Source organism: Sebastes umbrosus, chromosome 7, assembly GCF_015220745.1.
Source record: "Sebastes umbrosus isolate fSebUmb1 chromosome 7, fSebUmb1.pri, whole genome shotgun sequence".
NCBI classification, from domain to species: Eukaryota; Metazoa; Chordata; class Actinopteri; order Perciformes; family Sebastidae; genus Sebastes; species Sebastes umbrosus.
The window spans coordinates 13,511,564-13,525,206 of NC_051275.1; the positions used below are offsets into that span (position 1 = coordinate 13,511,564).

The 13,643-nt window shown below is 39.4% G+C and overlaps 2 protein-coding genes across 14 annotated transcripts in view; one reads left to right on the top strand and one right to left on the bottom strand.

The window, feature by feature from the left end:
* Positions 1 to 13,643, top strand: part of zgc:77784 (uncharacterized protein LOC402947 homolog) — a 74,015-nt gene that overhangs the window by 30,329 nt on the left and 30,043 nt on the right. For 4 of the 6 annotated variants that reach the window (XM_037775338.1, XM_037775343.1, XM_037775340.1 and 1 more), the window contains exons 4-7: positions 10,484 to 10,604; positions 10,690 to 10,828; positions 12,364 to 12,491; positions 13,101 to 13,112. In XM_037775338.1, the coding sequence (XP_037631266.1) occupies positions 10,484 to 10,604; positions 10,690 to 10,828; positions 12,364 to 12,491; positions 13,101 to 13,112 (400 nt within the window). The remainder of the gene's footprint in view (positions 1 to 10,483; positions 10,605 to 10,689; positions 10,829 to 12,363; positions 12,492 to 13,100; positions 13,113 to 13,643) is intronic. The other 2 variants (XM_037775341.1, XM_037775342.1) reach the window with 1 other exon arrangement.
* On the bottom strand, positions 6,267 to 9,036 carry LOC119491382 (coiled-coil domain-containing protein 39-like). 8 transcript variants are annotated; one of them, XM_037775351.1, is made up of 3 exons: positions 8,112 to 9,027; positions 7,654 to 7,691; positions 6,267 to 7,527 (listed from the first exon to the last, which is right to left on the bottom strand). In XM_037775351.1, the coding sequence occupies exons 1-3, from the start codon at positions 8,890 to 8,892 to the stop codon at positions 6,391 to 6,393; spliced, it is 1,956 nt and encodes a 651-aa protein (XP_037631279.1). In that variant the 5' UTR covers positions 8,893 to 9,027; the 3' UTR covers positions 6,267 to 6,390. The 8 variants fall into 8 exon arrangements, with proteins under 8 accessions (XP_037631279.1, XP_037631276.1, XP_037631273.1 ...); XM_037775348.1 differs by having other exon boundaries at positions 6,267 to 8,376; positions 8,587 to 9,036; XM_037775345.1 differs by having other exon boundaries at positions 6,267 to 7,503; positions 7,588 to 9,032.

A 13,643-nucleotide genomic window follows, 5' to 3' on the forward strand; every position in this document is an offset into this window, starting at 1 on the left:
CTCTACAAAGTTTTCTTATTACTATGACATATTCAATGGTTAATTTCCTCATCCTGTCGTTGACATGTAAACATTGTCCATTTCTCCCACTTCGCTCGACATTGCTCCTCTTGTGTTCTTATCCTATGGGTTAACAGTTCCATATCATATATTTCATTCACAATTTTCAGCCATTCATCTTGCGTAGGTGGTTCTGCCTTACACCATCTCTTCGTAATGGCCTTCTTACAGGCCGCCAACAACACTTTCAACAGGTATCTGTCTTCTCTTAACACAGTATTTCCAGTCATATAGCCGAAATATAGTACCAAACATGACTTGGGTATAACATAGCCCAAAATTTTGCAGATAACCTTATGAACATTTCCCCAAAATTGTGCAACTTCAGGACAAAGCCAAAATATATGTGAATGGTCTACATTCATGGCCCCACATCTTCTCCAGCAAGGTTGTGCTACAGACACGTATTTATTTGTAATTTGGGGTGTTATAAAAAATCTAATTACATTCTTCCAACAGTGTTCTCTCCATGTACGTGAAGATGTTGTGGACTGTTGTGTTCTCCAGATATGTAACCATTCATCTTCTGTGATAGTGACACCTAATTCTTTTTCCCATTTCAGCTTTACATACGATGTTGTATTTCCCCTTCTCTCCATTAGGCACTGATATAATGTAGATATTATCCTATATTTTTTTGAATTATAAACTCCAATTATGGTTCTTACTATCCCATTTTTATCTAAATTGACATTGTGCTTTATGTCTCTGTCATAAAAGTCCCTTAATTGCAGATATCTAAAATGGTCCTGGTTGCTCAATGAATAGTTTTGTTTCAGTTCCTGAAAACTCATAACATTCCCATCTTTTATTACTGTACATAATGCTGTTACACCAATTGGAATCCATTGTTTGAATCTCTGGTCAAGAGTGCCAGGGATAAAATTTCTGTCATAGGCTATCCATCGAAGTAATCTGAGCTCCTTCTCTAATCCATATTTCCGTACCAATTTAAACCAAAATTCTAATGTAAATCGAGTAATAGTATCTACCTGGTCAAGTAAATCCTTTGCTACATCTCTGTCCCCAATAAGGCTCTGAATTTCTCTTCCTTGTACATATCTCTCTAAATTTTTCCATTTTGCTTCATAATCCTTGGCACACCAATAGATTATTGGTCTAATTTGTGCTGCATTGAAATATTCCCTAAGGTTTGGCAACGCCATACCCCCTTTATGTTTCCCAATCTGTAATGTCTCAAATCGGACTCTTGGCCTTTGACCATTCCATATAAATCTTGAAATAACTTTATCCCAGGTTCTAAATTGTTTCTCAGGAATTTCAATTGGTAATGACTGAAATAAGTAGAGGAGTCGTGGGAGTATATTCATTTTGATGGTATCTATTCGTGAACTGAAGTCCAGTGGGAGGACAGCCCACCTCTCAATATCATTCCTAATGTCCTGATCCACTTTGATATAGTTGGCTTTATATAATTTCTCAGTTCCTCGTGTTAATGTAACGCCGAGATAAGTCATTTTTTTAGAACTCCAATTCAAGTTATATTTATGCCGTATAGTTTCGGATGGGTAATAATTAATTGTTAAAATCTGTGTTTTTGCTAAATTTAATTTGTATCCAGAGTAGAAGCCGAATACCTCAAGTTGATTGGTTAATATAGGGAGGCATGTGTCAGGGTCCTCTAGATAACAGATCACATCATCCGCAAAGAGCCCAATGATGTGTTCTTCATTTCCAACCTTTATCCCTTTAAGGTCTCTATTCTGCCTAATTGCTTGTGCAAGGGGTTCTATAAAAATTGCGAATAAAGTTGGGGAAAGACAACATCCCTGCCTGGTGGACCGTTCTAGTACTATACTATCAGTCAGACTGCCATTTATTTTTATCCTTGCCGTCGGATTTTGGTAAAGAGTTTTAATACATCGAATGGCCTTATCATTTAGTCCAAATTTCTCAAGTACCTGATACAGAAATGCCCAGTTTACACTGTCAAATGCCTTTTCTGCATCAAGACTTATTAAGACTGCACTAATATTTTTGTCTTTGACATGTTCAATGATGTGTAGGGTTCTTCTTATGTTATCTTGGGTTTGGCGCCCTTTAATAAAGCCTGTCTGATCTTCATCTATAATGTCATTCATGAAATGTTCATATCTTTTTGCAATAATTGAGGTGTAGAGTTTATAATCTATGTTTAATACTGATATGGGTCTGTAACCAGAGCAGGTCTCACTGTTCTTCCCCTTAGGAATCACTGATATAACAGCTTCCTTCCAGGATGGTGGGAGTTCACCATGTTCAAGTGTATAATTGAAAGAGGACTCGAGTAGTGGTATAAGTTGTTCACTGAATGTTTTATACCACTCAGTTGGTAGGCTGTCACTGCCAGGGGACTTATTTGTTTTTAGTCTGCTCATGGCTTTCTTGATTTCTGTTCTTGTAATGGGTGAAGTCAAAAGGTCATTCTGATCCTCCCCAATTGATGGTAAGTCCAGTGTCTCTAGAAAAGCTCTCATTTGGTCAATATTAGCAGACGGGGGCTGGCTATACAAACTCCCATAGTAGTTCCTAAAGATAATTTCAATCTCTTTTGGTTCATAGGCCATCTGATTTGTTAGGGTATCCCTTATCTTATGAATTGACCTATCCACCTGTTGTTTTTTCAGTCTTTTTGCTAACAATTTGGTTGCTCAAGGCCCCACCTCATAGTAGGATTGTTTTAGAAATCTTGTTTTCTTTTCTATCTCTGTGGTTAATAATTTATCTATATTATCCCTGATCTCTTTAATTTTTGGTAGTAGTGTGGAGTCTCGTGTAGATTTATGTTGTTGTTCAATTTCCAGCAGTTTTTCCTTTTCCCTCTTAAAGGCTTCTTCTCTAGCTTTTTTGATAGATGCTGTCCTGGCAATAAGCTTCCCTCTCATGACCCACAAAATAGCAGGGTTAACCTCTCCATTATCATTTTCATTTTTATATGTTATAATCTCTTGTTTGATCTCCTCGACAATTGATTTATTATTTAATAATCCTACATTTAATCTCCATAATGTTTTTTTCTCCTGTGATTTTAATTTTACTTTGAGATAAATTGAACAGTGATCTGATACGTCCGCTCCTTCAATTTCACATTCTCCTACTCTGTATAGATCTTTTTTATTCATGAAAAAATAATCAATTCTAGCATAGCTTTTGTTAGGTGCTGAAAAATGTGTATAGTCCCTTTTAGAGGGGTGCAGTTCTCTCCAAATATCCACTATACCAAATTCTTTAAATATTGTCTTGATCATTTTTGTAACATGGTTGGCATTTTTCTTATTGTTTGTTGTATCTAGCTTACTATTCATCACGATATTAAAGTCACCCCCACAAATTAATATTCCTTCCATTTCCAAAATAATGTTATCAAACAGGTTTTTAAAGAAATGTTTTTCACTGTTTGGTGGGGCATAAACATTGACCAATGTCACTTCTTCGTTTTCCAGTTTTCCTTTCACAATAATATATCTGCCCTCCTTATCACTAATTTCTTTAGAACATTCAAATTTCACAGAGTTAGGGATGAGAATGGCCACGCCTCTTCTACAACCATGTTGAAATGAACTATAGAATGTATTTGTATAGCCAAACCTCTTAAGCTTCTCATTTTCCTGCCTAGACAAATGTGTCTCCTGTAAGTATATAATCTGTGCCTTGTCTTTCCTTAATTTGGTCATTACTTTCCGACGTTTAACTGGGTTATTCAGACCATTCACATTCAACGACAATATCTTAATATTATGCTCTATCATTTCTATTTATGGAGTCATGTTGCAATCCAAACCCAAACATAAAAAAAATAACATACATAAAAAAAATATATGAACTTATGAACGTCAACTGAACACAGAACTTTGTGACTACAAAAGCAAAGGATGTACTCTGCCATCCCTTGAGTTCCCTGTTGGTGGGAGGAGGGTAACATACCTCATTACTGAGGGGGCCCTCCCTAGTAGTGGGAAAAAATCCACAAACTGGTATTCCACGTATACTAGAAGTGTCCAACATTCAGCGCATACAACACTCCCTCCATTGGTTTCACAAACTTATTGAATTAAGTCATAAGACTTTTATAATATGTGGCCCAGAGTTCGCATTTTTCTTCAAGTAATGTAGACCATAACAAAAGGAAATAAAAGAAAGAAAAACAACAACTAGTTGTTATCTTTATCCTTGTAACTGAAATTATTAAGAGGCACAATCTTAAAATGTCTATTGTGTTAATAAGGGCTGTAGAGCCCAGTTCAAGCTGAAAGTAATGTTCGAGTTTAATTGGTAATAATACAAATAATAATAATAATAATATTCGTAATAACTTAAATTATACCTTTATCTCAATAGGTGCCTCTTTCAAAACAAGATGTATTCCCAGACTCTGTCATAGAGGAATCTTGGTTCGATTCTGTCATGTTTATAATTGTTTGGACCACACTTATCTCTTTAGTCTCTCTGTTTTAACTTTGTGGGCTTCAGAAATGCTTCTTAACAGCGACACCTGTGGCCGTGAAATCAACGAAAGTCAGCGTTGGGCTCGCGCTTGCTCGCTCTCAATATACCTGAACGAGCATCACTCAAAACAGTGAGGCGACACAAGTCAGCTAAAACCACAATATCACTCTATATTTCAGCTGCTTGGTAGTAATGTTAGCTGACCAGACGAAGGTCTCTCCATGAACATGATTTAGTTCTGATCCTAGTGTTGGCTTTTCCTGCCTAAGTGCAGGCTGAGGCAGCGGGGCTCTGCAGCGTGTCTCCCTGCTCTCTCCGCCCGCAGCCGGAGAGAGCAGAGGAGACACCGGCACCCGGTCGGTAACGAGAAGACAATGTAAATCTCTGTAGAGCTCCGTCACTTCACAAGACACGGAAAACCTCTGTTGGTCTGGAGGAGCTGCAGCATTTATTTCTGCACAAACGTCCCCTGTACATTCACTAGATATTCTCAGAGCTAAACTAACTCTTCTGCAGTGTGTAGTGAACGCGCGTTCACGTCTAGAGGTGGAGCGAGCTGAGCTGTCTGAGTGAAGGCGAGCAGGTAGAGGAGGAGGGTACAGCGGCTACACGCGAACGCGCATATGCGAGCGCGCATGTGTGACGACCCGCTACATTTATGCGCATACAAAGTTACAAATAGTCCCTTTAACAATAAATGTAATCTAAAACATCAATTATAAGATATTTTTGTACTTTTTTTATAAAGAGCTTCTTTATGAAGCGTCTTTATAAACCCACCATTTATTACCATCAATCAGCAGTCCTGGAGAAAGGCAGAGATAATCATTCACAGTGACAATAGTTTCAATAGAACATAATTCAATTCAGAAACCTTCGTTTTCTATGGACCGGAAAAAGTCTCGGATTTTGCTGTCACTTTTGTTCTCTCCTCTCATGTGTGAAATCAACAGCTGGACACAATCTCTGGTGGTTTTTGAAAGGCGTTTTATTTTTTTCTCCAAAATGAATGAAGTCACGAGATGGAGTTGATGAAGGACAGTGTTTGTGTCAGTGATAGAAGCAGTGGTTGAGGAAATATTCAGACCCTTAAACTGACAATACTGTACCACACTGTAAAAATACTAGGGCTGTCAGTTGATTACAATATTTAATGGCAATTAATCGCATGATTGTCCATAGTTAATCGTGATTAATTGCAAATTAATCACACATTTTTTATCTGTTCAAAATGTACCTTAAAGGGAGATTTGTCAAGTATGTAATACTCTTATCAACATGGTAGTGGATAAATATGCTTTCTTTATGCAAATGTATGTATATATTTATTCTTGGAAATCAATGAACAACACAAAACAATGATAAATATTGTCCAGAAACCCTCACAGGTACTGCATTTAGCATAAAAAATATGCTCAAATCATAACATGTCAACCTGCAGCCCAGGTTCATAAAGTGGGCATGTCTGTAAAGGGGAGACTCGTGAGTACCCATAGAACCCATCTTCATTAACATATCTGGAGGTCAGAGGTCAAGGGACCCCTTTGAAAATGGCCCTATTTCATACGTCTTGTGTGGATGTAATTAGGACCCGAGCACCGACAACGTAGGTCCGAGGACCTATTGAACTTTAAATGATGATGATGATGATGATGATAATGATTATTATTATTTATTTATTTATTTAATTATTTTTTTTATATGTTTATATATATATATATATGCATATTACACTATATACATATATATACATATTACACTCTGTACATATATATGCATATTACACTATATACATATATATACACATTACACTCTGTACATATATATGCATATTACACTATATGCATATATATATACACACATGAAACCGCAATGTGGTTTCATTTAGAGACAGCTTCCTGCTCCCTTCTGCTTTCTTCTCCTCTTTTTCTGTTTGCTGCTGTTTTCGTTCTGAAGGTCATCACTCAAGTTTGCCACTTCTTTCTGGAGAGACTTGGTTTGGGTCTTGCTTTTCTGCTGCTCGTTGGTAAGCATCTTCACATTCACGTCGTGAAGGTCGCTGGGGTCCTCGAGTTCAGTTCGGATGCCCTGATTGTTCTCCTGCACAGCTTGGAGCTTTTCTAGGCTGGATTTGTGAGCCTCTTTGAGATCGCTCATCTCATCCTGCAGGATGCTATTTTTCTCTCGAAGAAGTGCAGTTTTCGCAACTTGTTTCTGGAGGGACCTTGTTTGGACGAACACCTCATCCTGCAGGGTGCTATTTTCATTATGCAAGGTGCAGTTTTCGTCCTGCAGGGTGTTATTTTCCTCCCGAAGCAGCGTAGTATTCTCCACGTGTTTCTGGAGGGACCTTGTTTGGACGAGCACCTCATCCTTCAGGGTGCTATTTTCATTCTGCAAGGTGCGGATTTCGTCCTGCAGGGTGCTAGTTTCCTCTCGAAGAAGTGCAGTTTTCTCAACTTGTTTCTGGGGGGACCCTGTTTCGACGAGCACCTCATCCTGCAGGGTGGTATTTTCATTCTGCAAGGTGCGGATTTTGTCCTGCAAGATGCTATTTTCCTCTCGAAGAAGTGCAGTTTTCTCAACTTGTTTCTGGAGGGACCCTGTTTCAACGAGCACCTCATCCTGCAGTTTGCTATTTTCATTCTGCAAGGTGCGGATTTTTTCCTGCAGGGTGCTATTTCCATTCTGCAAGGTGCGGATTTTGTCCTGCATGGTGCTATTTCCATTCTGCAAGGTGCGGATTTTGTCCTGCATGGTGCTATTTCCATTCTGCAAGGTGCGGCTTTTGTCCTGCAGGGTGCTATTTTCCTCTCGAAGAAGTGCAGTTTTCTCAACTTGTTTCTGGAGGGACCCTGTTTCGATGAGCACCTCATCCTGCAGTTTGCTATTTTCATTCTGCAAGGTGCGGATTTTGTCCTGCAGGGTGTTATTTTCCTCCCGAAGCAGCGTGGTATTCTCCATGTGTTTCTGGAGGGACCCCGTTTGGACGAGCACCTCATCCTGCAGGGTGCTATTTTCCTCTCGAAGAAGTGCAGTTTTCTCAACTTGTTTCTGGAGGGACCCTGTTTGGACGAGCACCTCATCCTGCAGGGTGGTATTTTCATTCTGCAAGGTGCGGATTTTGTCCTGCATGGTGCTATTTCCATTCTGCAAGGTGCGGATTTTGTCCTGCAGGGTGCTATTTTCCTCTCGAAGAAGTGCAGTTTTCTCAACTTGTTTCTGGAGGGACCCTGTTTGGACGAGCACCTCATCCTGCAGGGTGGTATTTTCATTCTGCAAAGTGCGGATTTTGTCCTGCATGGTGCTATTTCCATTCTGCAAGGTGCGGATTTTGTCCTGCAGGGTGCTATTTTCCTCTCGAAGAAGTGCAGTTTTCTCAACTTGTTTCTGGAGGGACCCTGTTTCGATGAGCACCTCATCCTGCAGTTTGCTATTTTCATTCTGCAAGGTGCGGATTTTGTCCTGCTGGGTATTATTTTCCTCCCGAAGCAGCGTAGTATTCTCCATGTGTTTCTGGAGGGACCCCGTTTGGACGAGCACCTCATCATGCAGGGTGCTATTTTCATTCTGCAAGGTGCGTATTTTGTCCTGCAGGGTGCTATTTCCATTCTGCAAGGTGCGTATTTCGTCCTGTAGGGTGCTGTCTTTCTCTTCCAGGAGCTTATTCAAGTAGTCCACTTGGTTCTGGAGGAAGTCGTTTTGGAGGCTCTGTCTGACCACTTCGGTGTTATTCTGGGTCAGCTTCTCCTGCAAGATGCGGTTCTCCTCATGCAGGGGGCTGTTTTCATCCTGCTGGGTGTTATTTTCCTCGTGAAGCAGCGTCGTATTCTCCACTTGTTGCTGGAGGGACCCCGTTTTGACGAACAACTGATCCTGTAAGGTCCGGTTTTCTTCCTGCAGGTTGCTATTTTGCCACTTAAGAAGTTCAGTATCCTCCACTTGTTTCAGGAGGAACCCCGTTTGGACGAGGACCCGATCATTTAAGGTGCGGATTTCTTCCTGCATGTTGCTATTTTGCCACTGAAGAAGTGCAGTAGTCTCTACTTGTTGCTGGAGGGACCATGTTTGGACGTGCACCTGATCCTGTAAGGTGCGGTTTTCTTCCTGCAGGTTGCTATTTTCCCACTGAAGAAGTGCAGTAGTCTCTACTTGTTGCTGGAGGGACCCGTTTAGGACCACCAGTCTGACCACTTCATTCTTAAGGTGCTTCACCTTCTCATCACAGCTCAGGTTTGTCTCACGTGAAGCGAATTGCAGCTGAAGATAATAATTGTTATCTTTTTCAGCCTGGAGCTCTGCAGAGAGCTGTTGATAGCTGATCGCTGTGGCATCCTCGTAGAGTTGTTGCTGGTCCATTGTTCTTGTGTAGATGCAGTCTGTCATTGATGAACAGTTTGCCTCAATTGAAAATTCGCTCTCTCTCTCACAAAGGTGTGATCTCGAGTTCGATTCTGAGTTCAAATGGTTGGTTCATGTCTTGAGAGACACATGTAAACTTCCCAAACTTGGCTTTATGACATCACAAATCAATTGTAGAATTCGAGGATGTCATAAAGGCACTTGTAGCATTCGATGATGTCATAAAGGCACTTGTAGCATTCGACGATGTCATCAAATCACTTGGAGCATTCGATGATGTCATCAAATCACTTGGAGCATTCGATGATGTCATCAAATCACTTGGAGCATTCGATGATGTCATCAAATCACTTGGAGCATTCAATGATGTCATCAAATCACATGTACACATGTTCACATACAGAAATACTAACATACGTAGAAAAAAAAAAAAAAAAAAGATTAAAAAAATAATACTAATTACATGTTAATTTCATAAGGCCAGAGTTATTTGCATCATATTTCATTTAATCACTTAAAGGTCTTACTGGCTCTTTTGTTTTAACAGTAGGTTACTATGACTTTTTTCTATATAATATACCCTATAAAGCATATTGAAAAAAATCACATGTATGTTGAAAAGAAGTCATATTACAGTAGGTTGAAAAATGAAAAAAGGTTATAGTATTGTATGTCGAAAAAATAAAAAAGTCATAGTATAGTATATCAAAGAAATATCATAGTATAATATGTCCAAAAATGTTTTCTATACTATTGCTTTTTTCATAAGATTTTTGATATACTATACTATGAATTTTTTTTTTACATACTACAGTAGATGGTGCTATGCTGTTTGAATTAATTAATAAAGTGCAGTAAAGTTGGTTCCTGACCAGTTTTTTTATGAATATGGAATAAAAATTAGGGCTGTCAATCGATTAAGATAATTAATCGGCATGATTGTCCATAGTTAATCTCAAATTAATCACACATTTTTTTTATTTATTCAAAATGTACCTTAAAGGGAGATATGTCAAGTATTTACACTTATCAACATGATAGTGGATAAATATGCTGCTTTATGCAAATGTATGTATATATTTATTATTGGAAATCAATGAACAACACAAAACTATGACAGATATTGTCCAGAAACCCTCACAGGTACTGCATTTAGCATAAAGAAATATGCTCAAATCATAACATGGCAAACTGCAGCCAGTCAGTGTGCTGACTTGACTATGACTTGCCTCAAACTGCATGTGATTATCATAAAGTGGGCATGTCTGTAAAGGGGAGACTCGTGGGTACCCATAGAACCCATTTTCATTCATATATCTTCAGGTCAGAGGTCAAGTAACCCCTTTGAAAGTCGCCATGCCAGTGGGTGACATCACGGTGACTACGTCTACTTCTTATATAAAGTCTATGATTAGACCATTATATAGAAGCATAGCCTACCAAATGACTCATATAGTACTTATATGATATGAAGGATTAACGTGCATAGAGTATCCAAATGTGGATTGTTTGTCCATTAAAGGCTGTGAAGATAACAGTGAGTAGTATCTATCTGTTGTTTTCACTCGGGACACCCTGAAGATTAATCTCTTGAACTTTCACTGCTGTTTTTCAGATGCGTGGGGGCAAACTGATGATCTCTCACACCAGGAAGAGCGATGCTGGCATGTACGTTTGTGTGGGCACAAATATGGTAGGAGAGAGGGACAGCGATCCTGCAGAGCTGGTGGTGTACGGTGAGGAAATGTTTGTGCAGCAGCATTAAGTCCTTTTTTTAGGAGCAAAAGCTGGACATGTCTAATGTTATCTCTCTTCCTGCAGAGCGCCCTGTGTTGGTACGCAGGCCGGTGAACCAGGTGGTGATGGAGGATGAGACTGTCGACTTTCTGTGTGAGGTCCACGGAGATCCCCCTCCCACCGTCCGATGGCGGCGAGAGGAAGGGGAGCTTCCCCGCGGGAGGTGAGAGTGACGGACATGAGCACAGACCATTAGAGAGTCAGACTGCTGATGCACATACAGCGTCTTATAAGGCTGAATAAGAAATGCAGCTTCACCAGAGGAGAGTCGCGCATTGGATTATTAACACGTGACCCAGAAAACATATGTGGCGTAATTGTTCATTAATTCATGTGTTTCTATCAGTCTGCTAATATAAATTCAGAAATAGAAGAGACCAAAGAGGATTCATTAGTCGGCAGAATCCTCATGTGAGCAGTTTCAGCCTTTTTTCCCATCTAAACTCAATATAATGTATATTTAGCTAAGCCTATTAAATAATTACAGTTTTTCACTTTTCAATATTACTGTTATAATACTATAACTCTGAAAATAATACTTAGCCTACATAGAGCTAATCACTAGTACAGCCAACACTAGAGCTGAGGTTATAAATTATAGGTGCTTTATACTTTATTTATCTAATTAATGAATGCAGATGATTTGATGTTTTATCCCTGCAGTGCTGCTCTACAATAGCTGTTGAGTGTATTGTCCTATTATGGTGCTGACATGTGATATCAGATTTAATGCCAAAAAGAGTAATGGAGTCATTATTAAATGTAAAGATGGTAAAAAAAAAAAAAAAAAATAATAAATTCTTTTAAAAGAATAGTTTAACATTTTGGGAAATGCACTTATTTGCTTTCTTGCTGAGAGTGAGATGAGAAGATTGATACCACTCATGATGTCCGTATACTGAATTTGAAGTGTGAGACAGCAGCGGGTTAGCTTAGCTTAGCATAAACACTGGAAATGGGTGGAAACAGCTAGCCTTGCTTTGTCTAAAAGTAACACTTTATATTTGGAGTTTGTTGAACTGTACAAAAACTCAAGTGTTAATAGTGAGATAATAGGTGCTAGTAGGTAGATTTTGTTACAGGTCATGATGTGATGATGTCAAATTCATGAAATGTTTTTTTTTATTATTATTTTCATGTTTCCCTTGTTATCTTTTATCTATCTATTTATTTTATTTTTTGCTTCTATGGTTTTTGAGTCTATGAAATGAAGTGATTTATACTGGTTTAATTCATTGTATCCCTTGCATAGACCAAGGCCGCTGAAAAAGCTTTCTGTACTGTGGTTGTATTTGGTATTTTAAATAACTCTGCTTTGCAGAATCCACCTTAACTTCATATTTAATCTACCGTTGAGAGATAAAATGCTGTATTTCCAGAATCGAGCGAAAAAAATCCTTCAATGGATACAGATAATAACACATGTTTCTAATTGATTTTCAACTGTTCCAAGAATTTTCCAGGAACCAGTGACAATATCTAAGACTGATAAGGCACATTGTTCCAGTCCTTTCAAGATAATGTCACTTGATTGAAAAAAAAAAAATCCTCGCAACAGGTTGATTGACAAGGAAAGAAATGCCATTATATTGTACAACTGGCAGATTTTCTTCGCTTTGTGTAGATTAGTACGGTCATTTTCTTTTCGCTATGCTCCTCTTTTAGATCTTTCATTATCTCTCTTTTTCTCATTCCCAGGTTTGAAATCCGCAACGGCAACAGCCTCCATTTGTTCCGCGTGAAAGAGCAGGATGAAGGGACGTACACCTGCACGTCTGAGAACAGTGTGGGCAAAACGGAGGCCTCGGCCATGTTGCAGGTCCACGGTAAGAAACACGTCATGCATATTGTATATGCTCACACAGGCACGCCGCATACTTAACGTAGGCATGCATAAAAAAAGCTCATGTTCATGCATTACAGGCACATGGCGACGGAATCATGCAAAAGCCGGTCCCCATTTCCTGTCCAACGCTCTGTGTTTTTATATCACTGTATCTTTGTGAGTCCCTGTCCAGCGGTGCTGCCAGGAGCTTATGCTAAACCGTATGGATTACGCCATTTGACAGATGTTTGGTAGATGTGTGCTTTAACTCACTGCCAGAGAGCAGTCCCAGTATTAATAAGACATGACTCCCTCCCTCTCTCTTCCTGTCTCTTTATCTCCCTCCTCTCGCCTCCTCGCTCTCTCTGTGCCCTTTTTCTTTCTCTCTGTGGGTCTCGGTTTAAATAGTCTCAGACGACTTTATCCACTAATGCTTTTATCAGTGTAAATGAAATCCAAACCGAGCAGTTTTCCATTCACTCTGCTTCTTTATTTCCTTTCTTGGCTCTTTTCCATGCTATCACCGGTTTTGTTTTGTAGCTCAGCGTTTCATCCATCTCATTATTTTCCATCTCTCTCCATCATGTTTCAAACCCTATCATCATTCCAGTCGGCCCGTTCCGTAAGTTCACTTTCCATCTCATTTTTCTTTTTTTTTAAAAAAGCCATTTGTTTTATGCTAATTCATTGTTGAAAAAGTGCTCTATTCTGTACGGTATTTCCTAGTGGATTTCAAATCAACAATCAATGCCTAATGGAGTAAATAAGTTCCTCCATTAGGCACTGAGTTGTTGACAGCATGCCTGTTGCTGTTGCAGTCAGGCATTAAGTACGCTTCAGACACAGTGACTTAATGTACAGCAGATTAAGGACTCCTATCACACGCACATCTGTTGTGTGGAGAGGAGTGTGTCAGGATAGTGTGACATCATGTCAATCCAGCTACAGAGGTTCAAATGCAGCTGCAAGGTTTTTTAGTTACAACTCAGTGGAACGTGGTACGGGGAAACATGCTCTTAGTGAGACACAGATGACTCAGATACCTCATGTACTGAGCCAAGTATGTGTTTGCATGCTCTCGTGTGTGTGTGTGTGTGCGTTGAGCAGAGATTTGTAGAGAGGATGAATTCTGGCTGGAGAAGCTTCTCATCCG

Bases quoted from the DNA above. Each gene is read 5' to 3' on its own strand.
- LOC119491382 (XM_037775344.1), bottom strand. From the start codon at position 8,892: ATGACAGACTGCATCTACACAAGAACAATGGACCAGCAACAACTCTAC.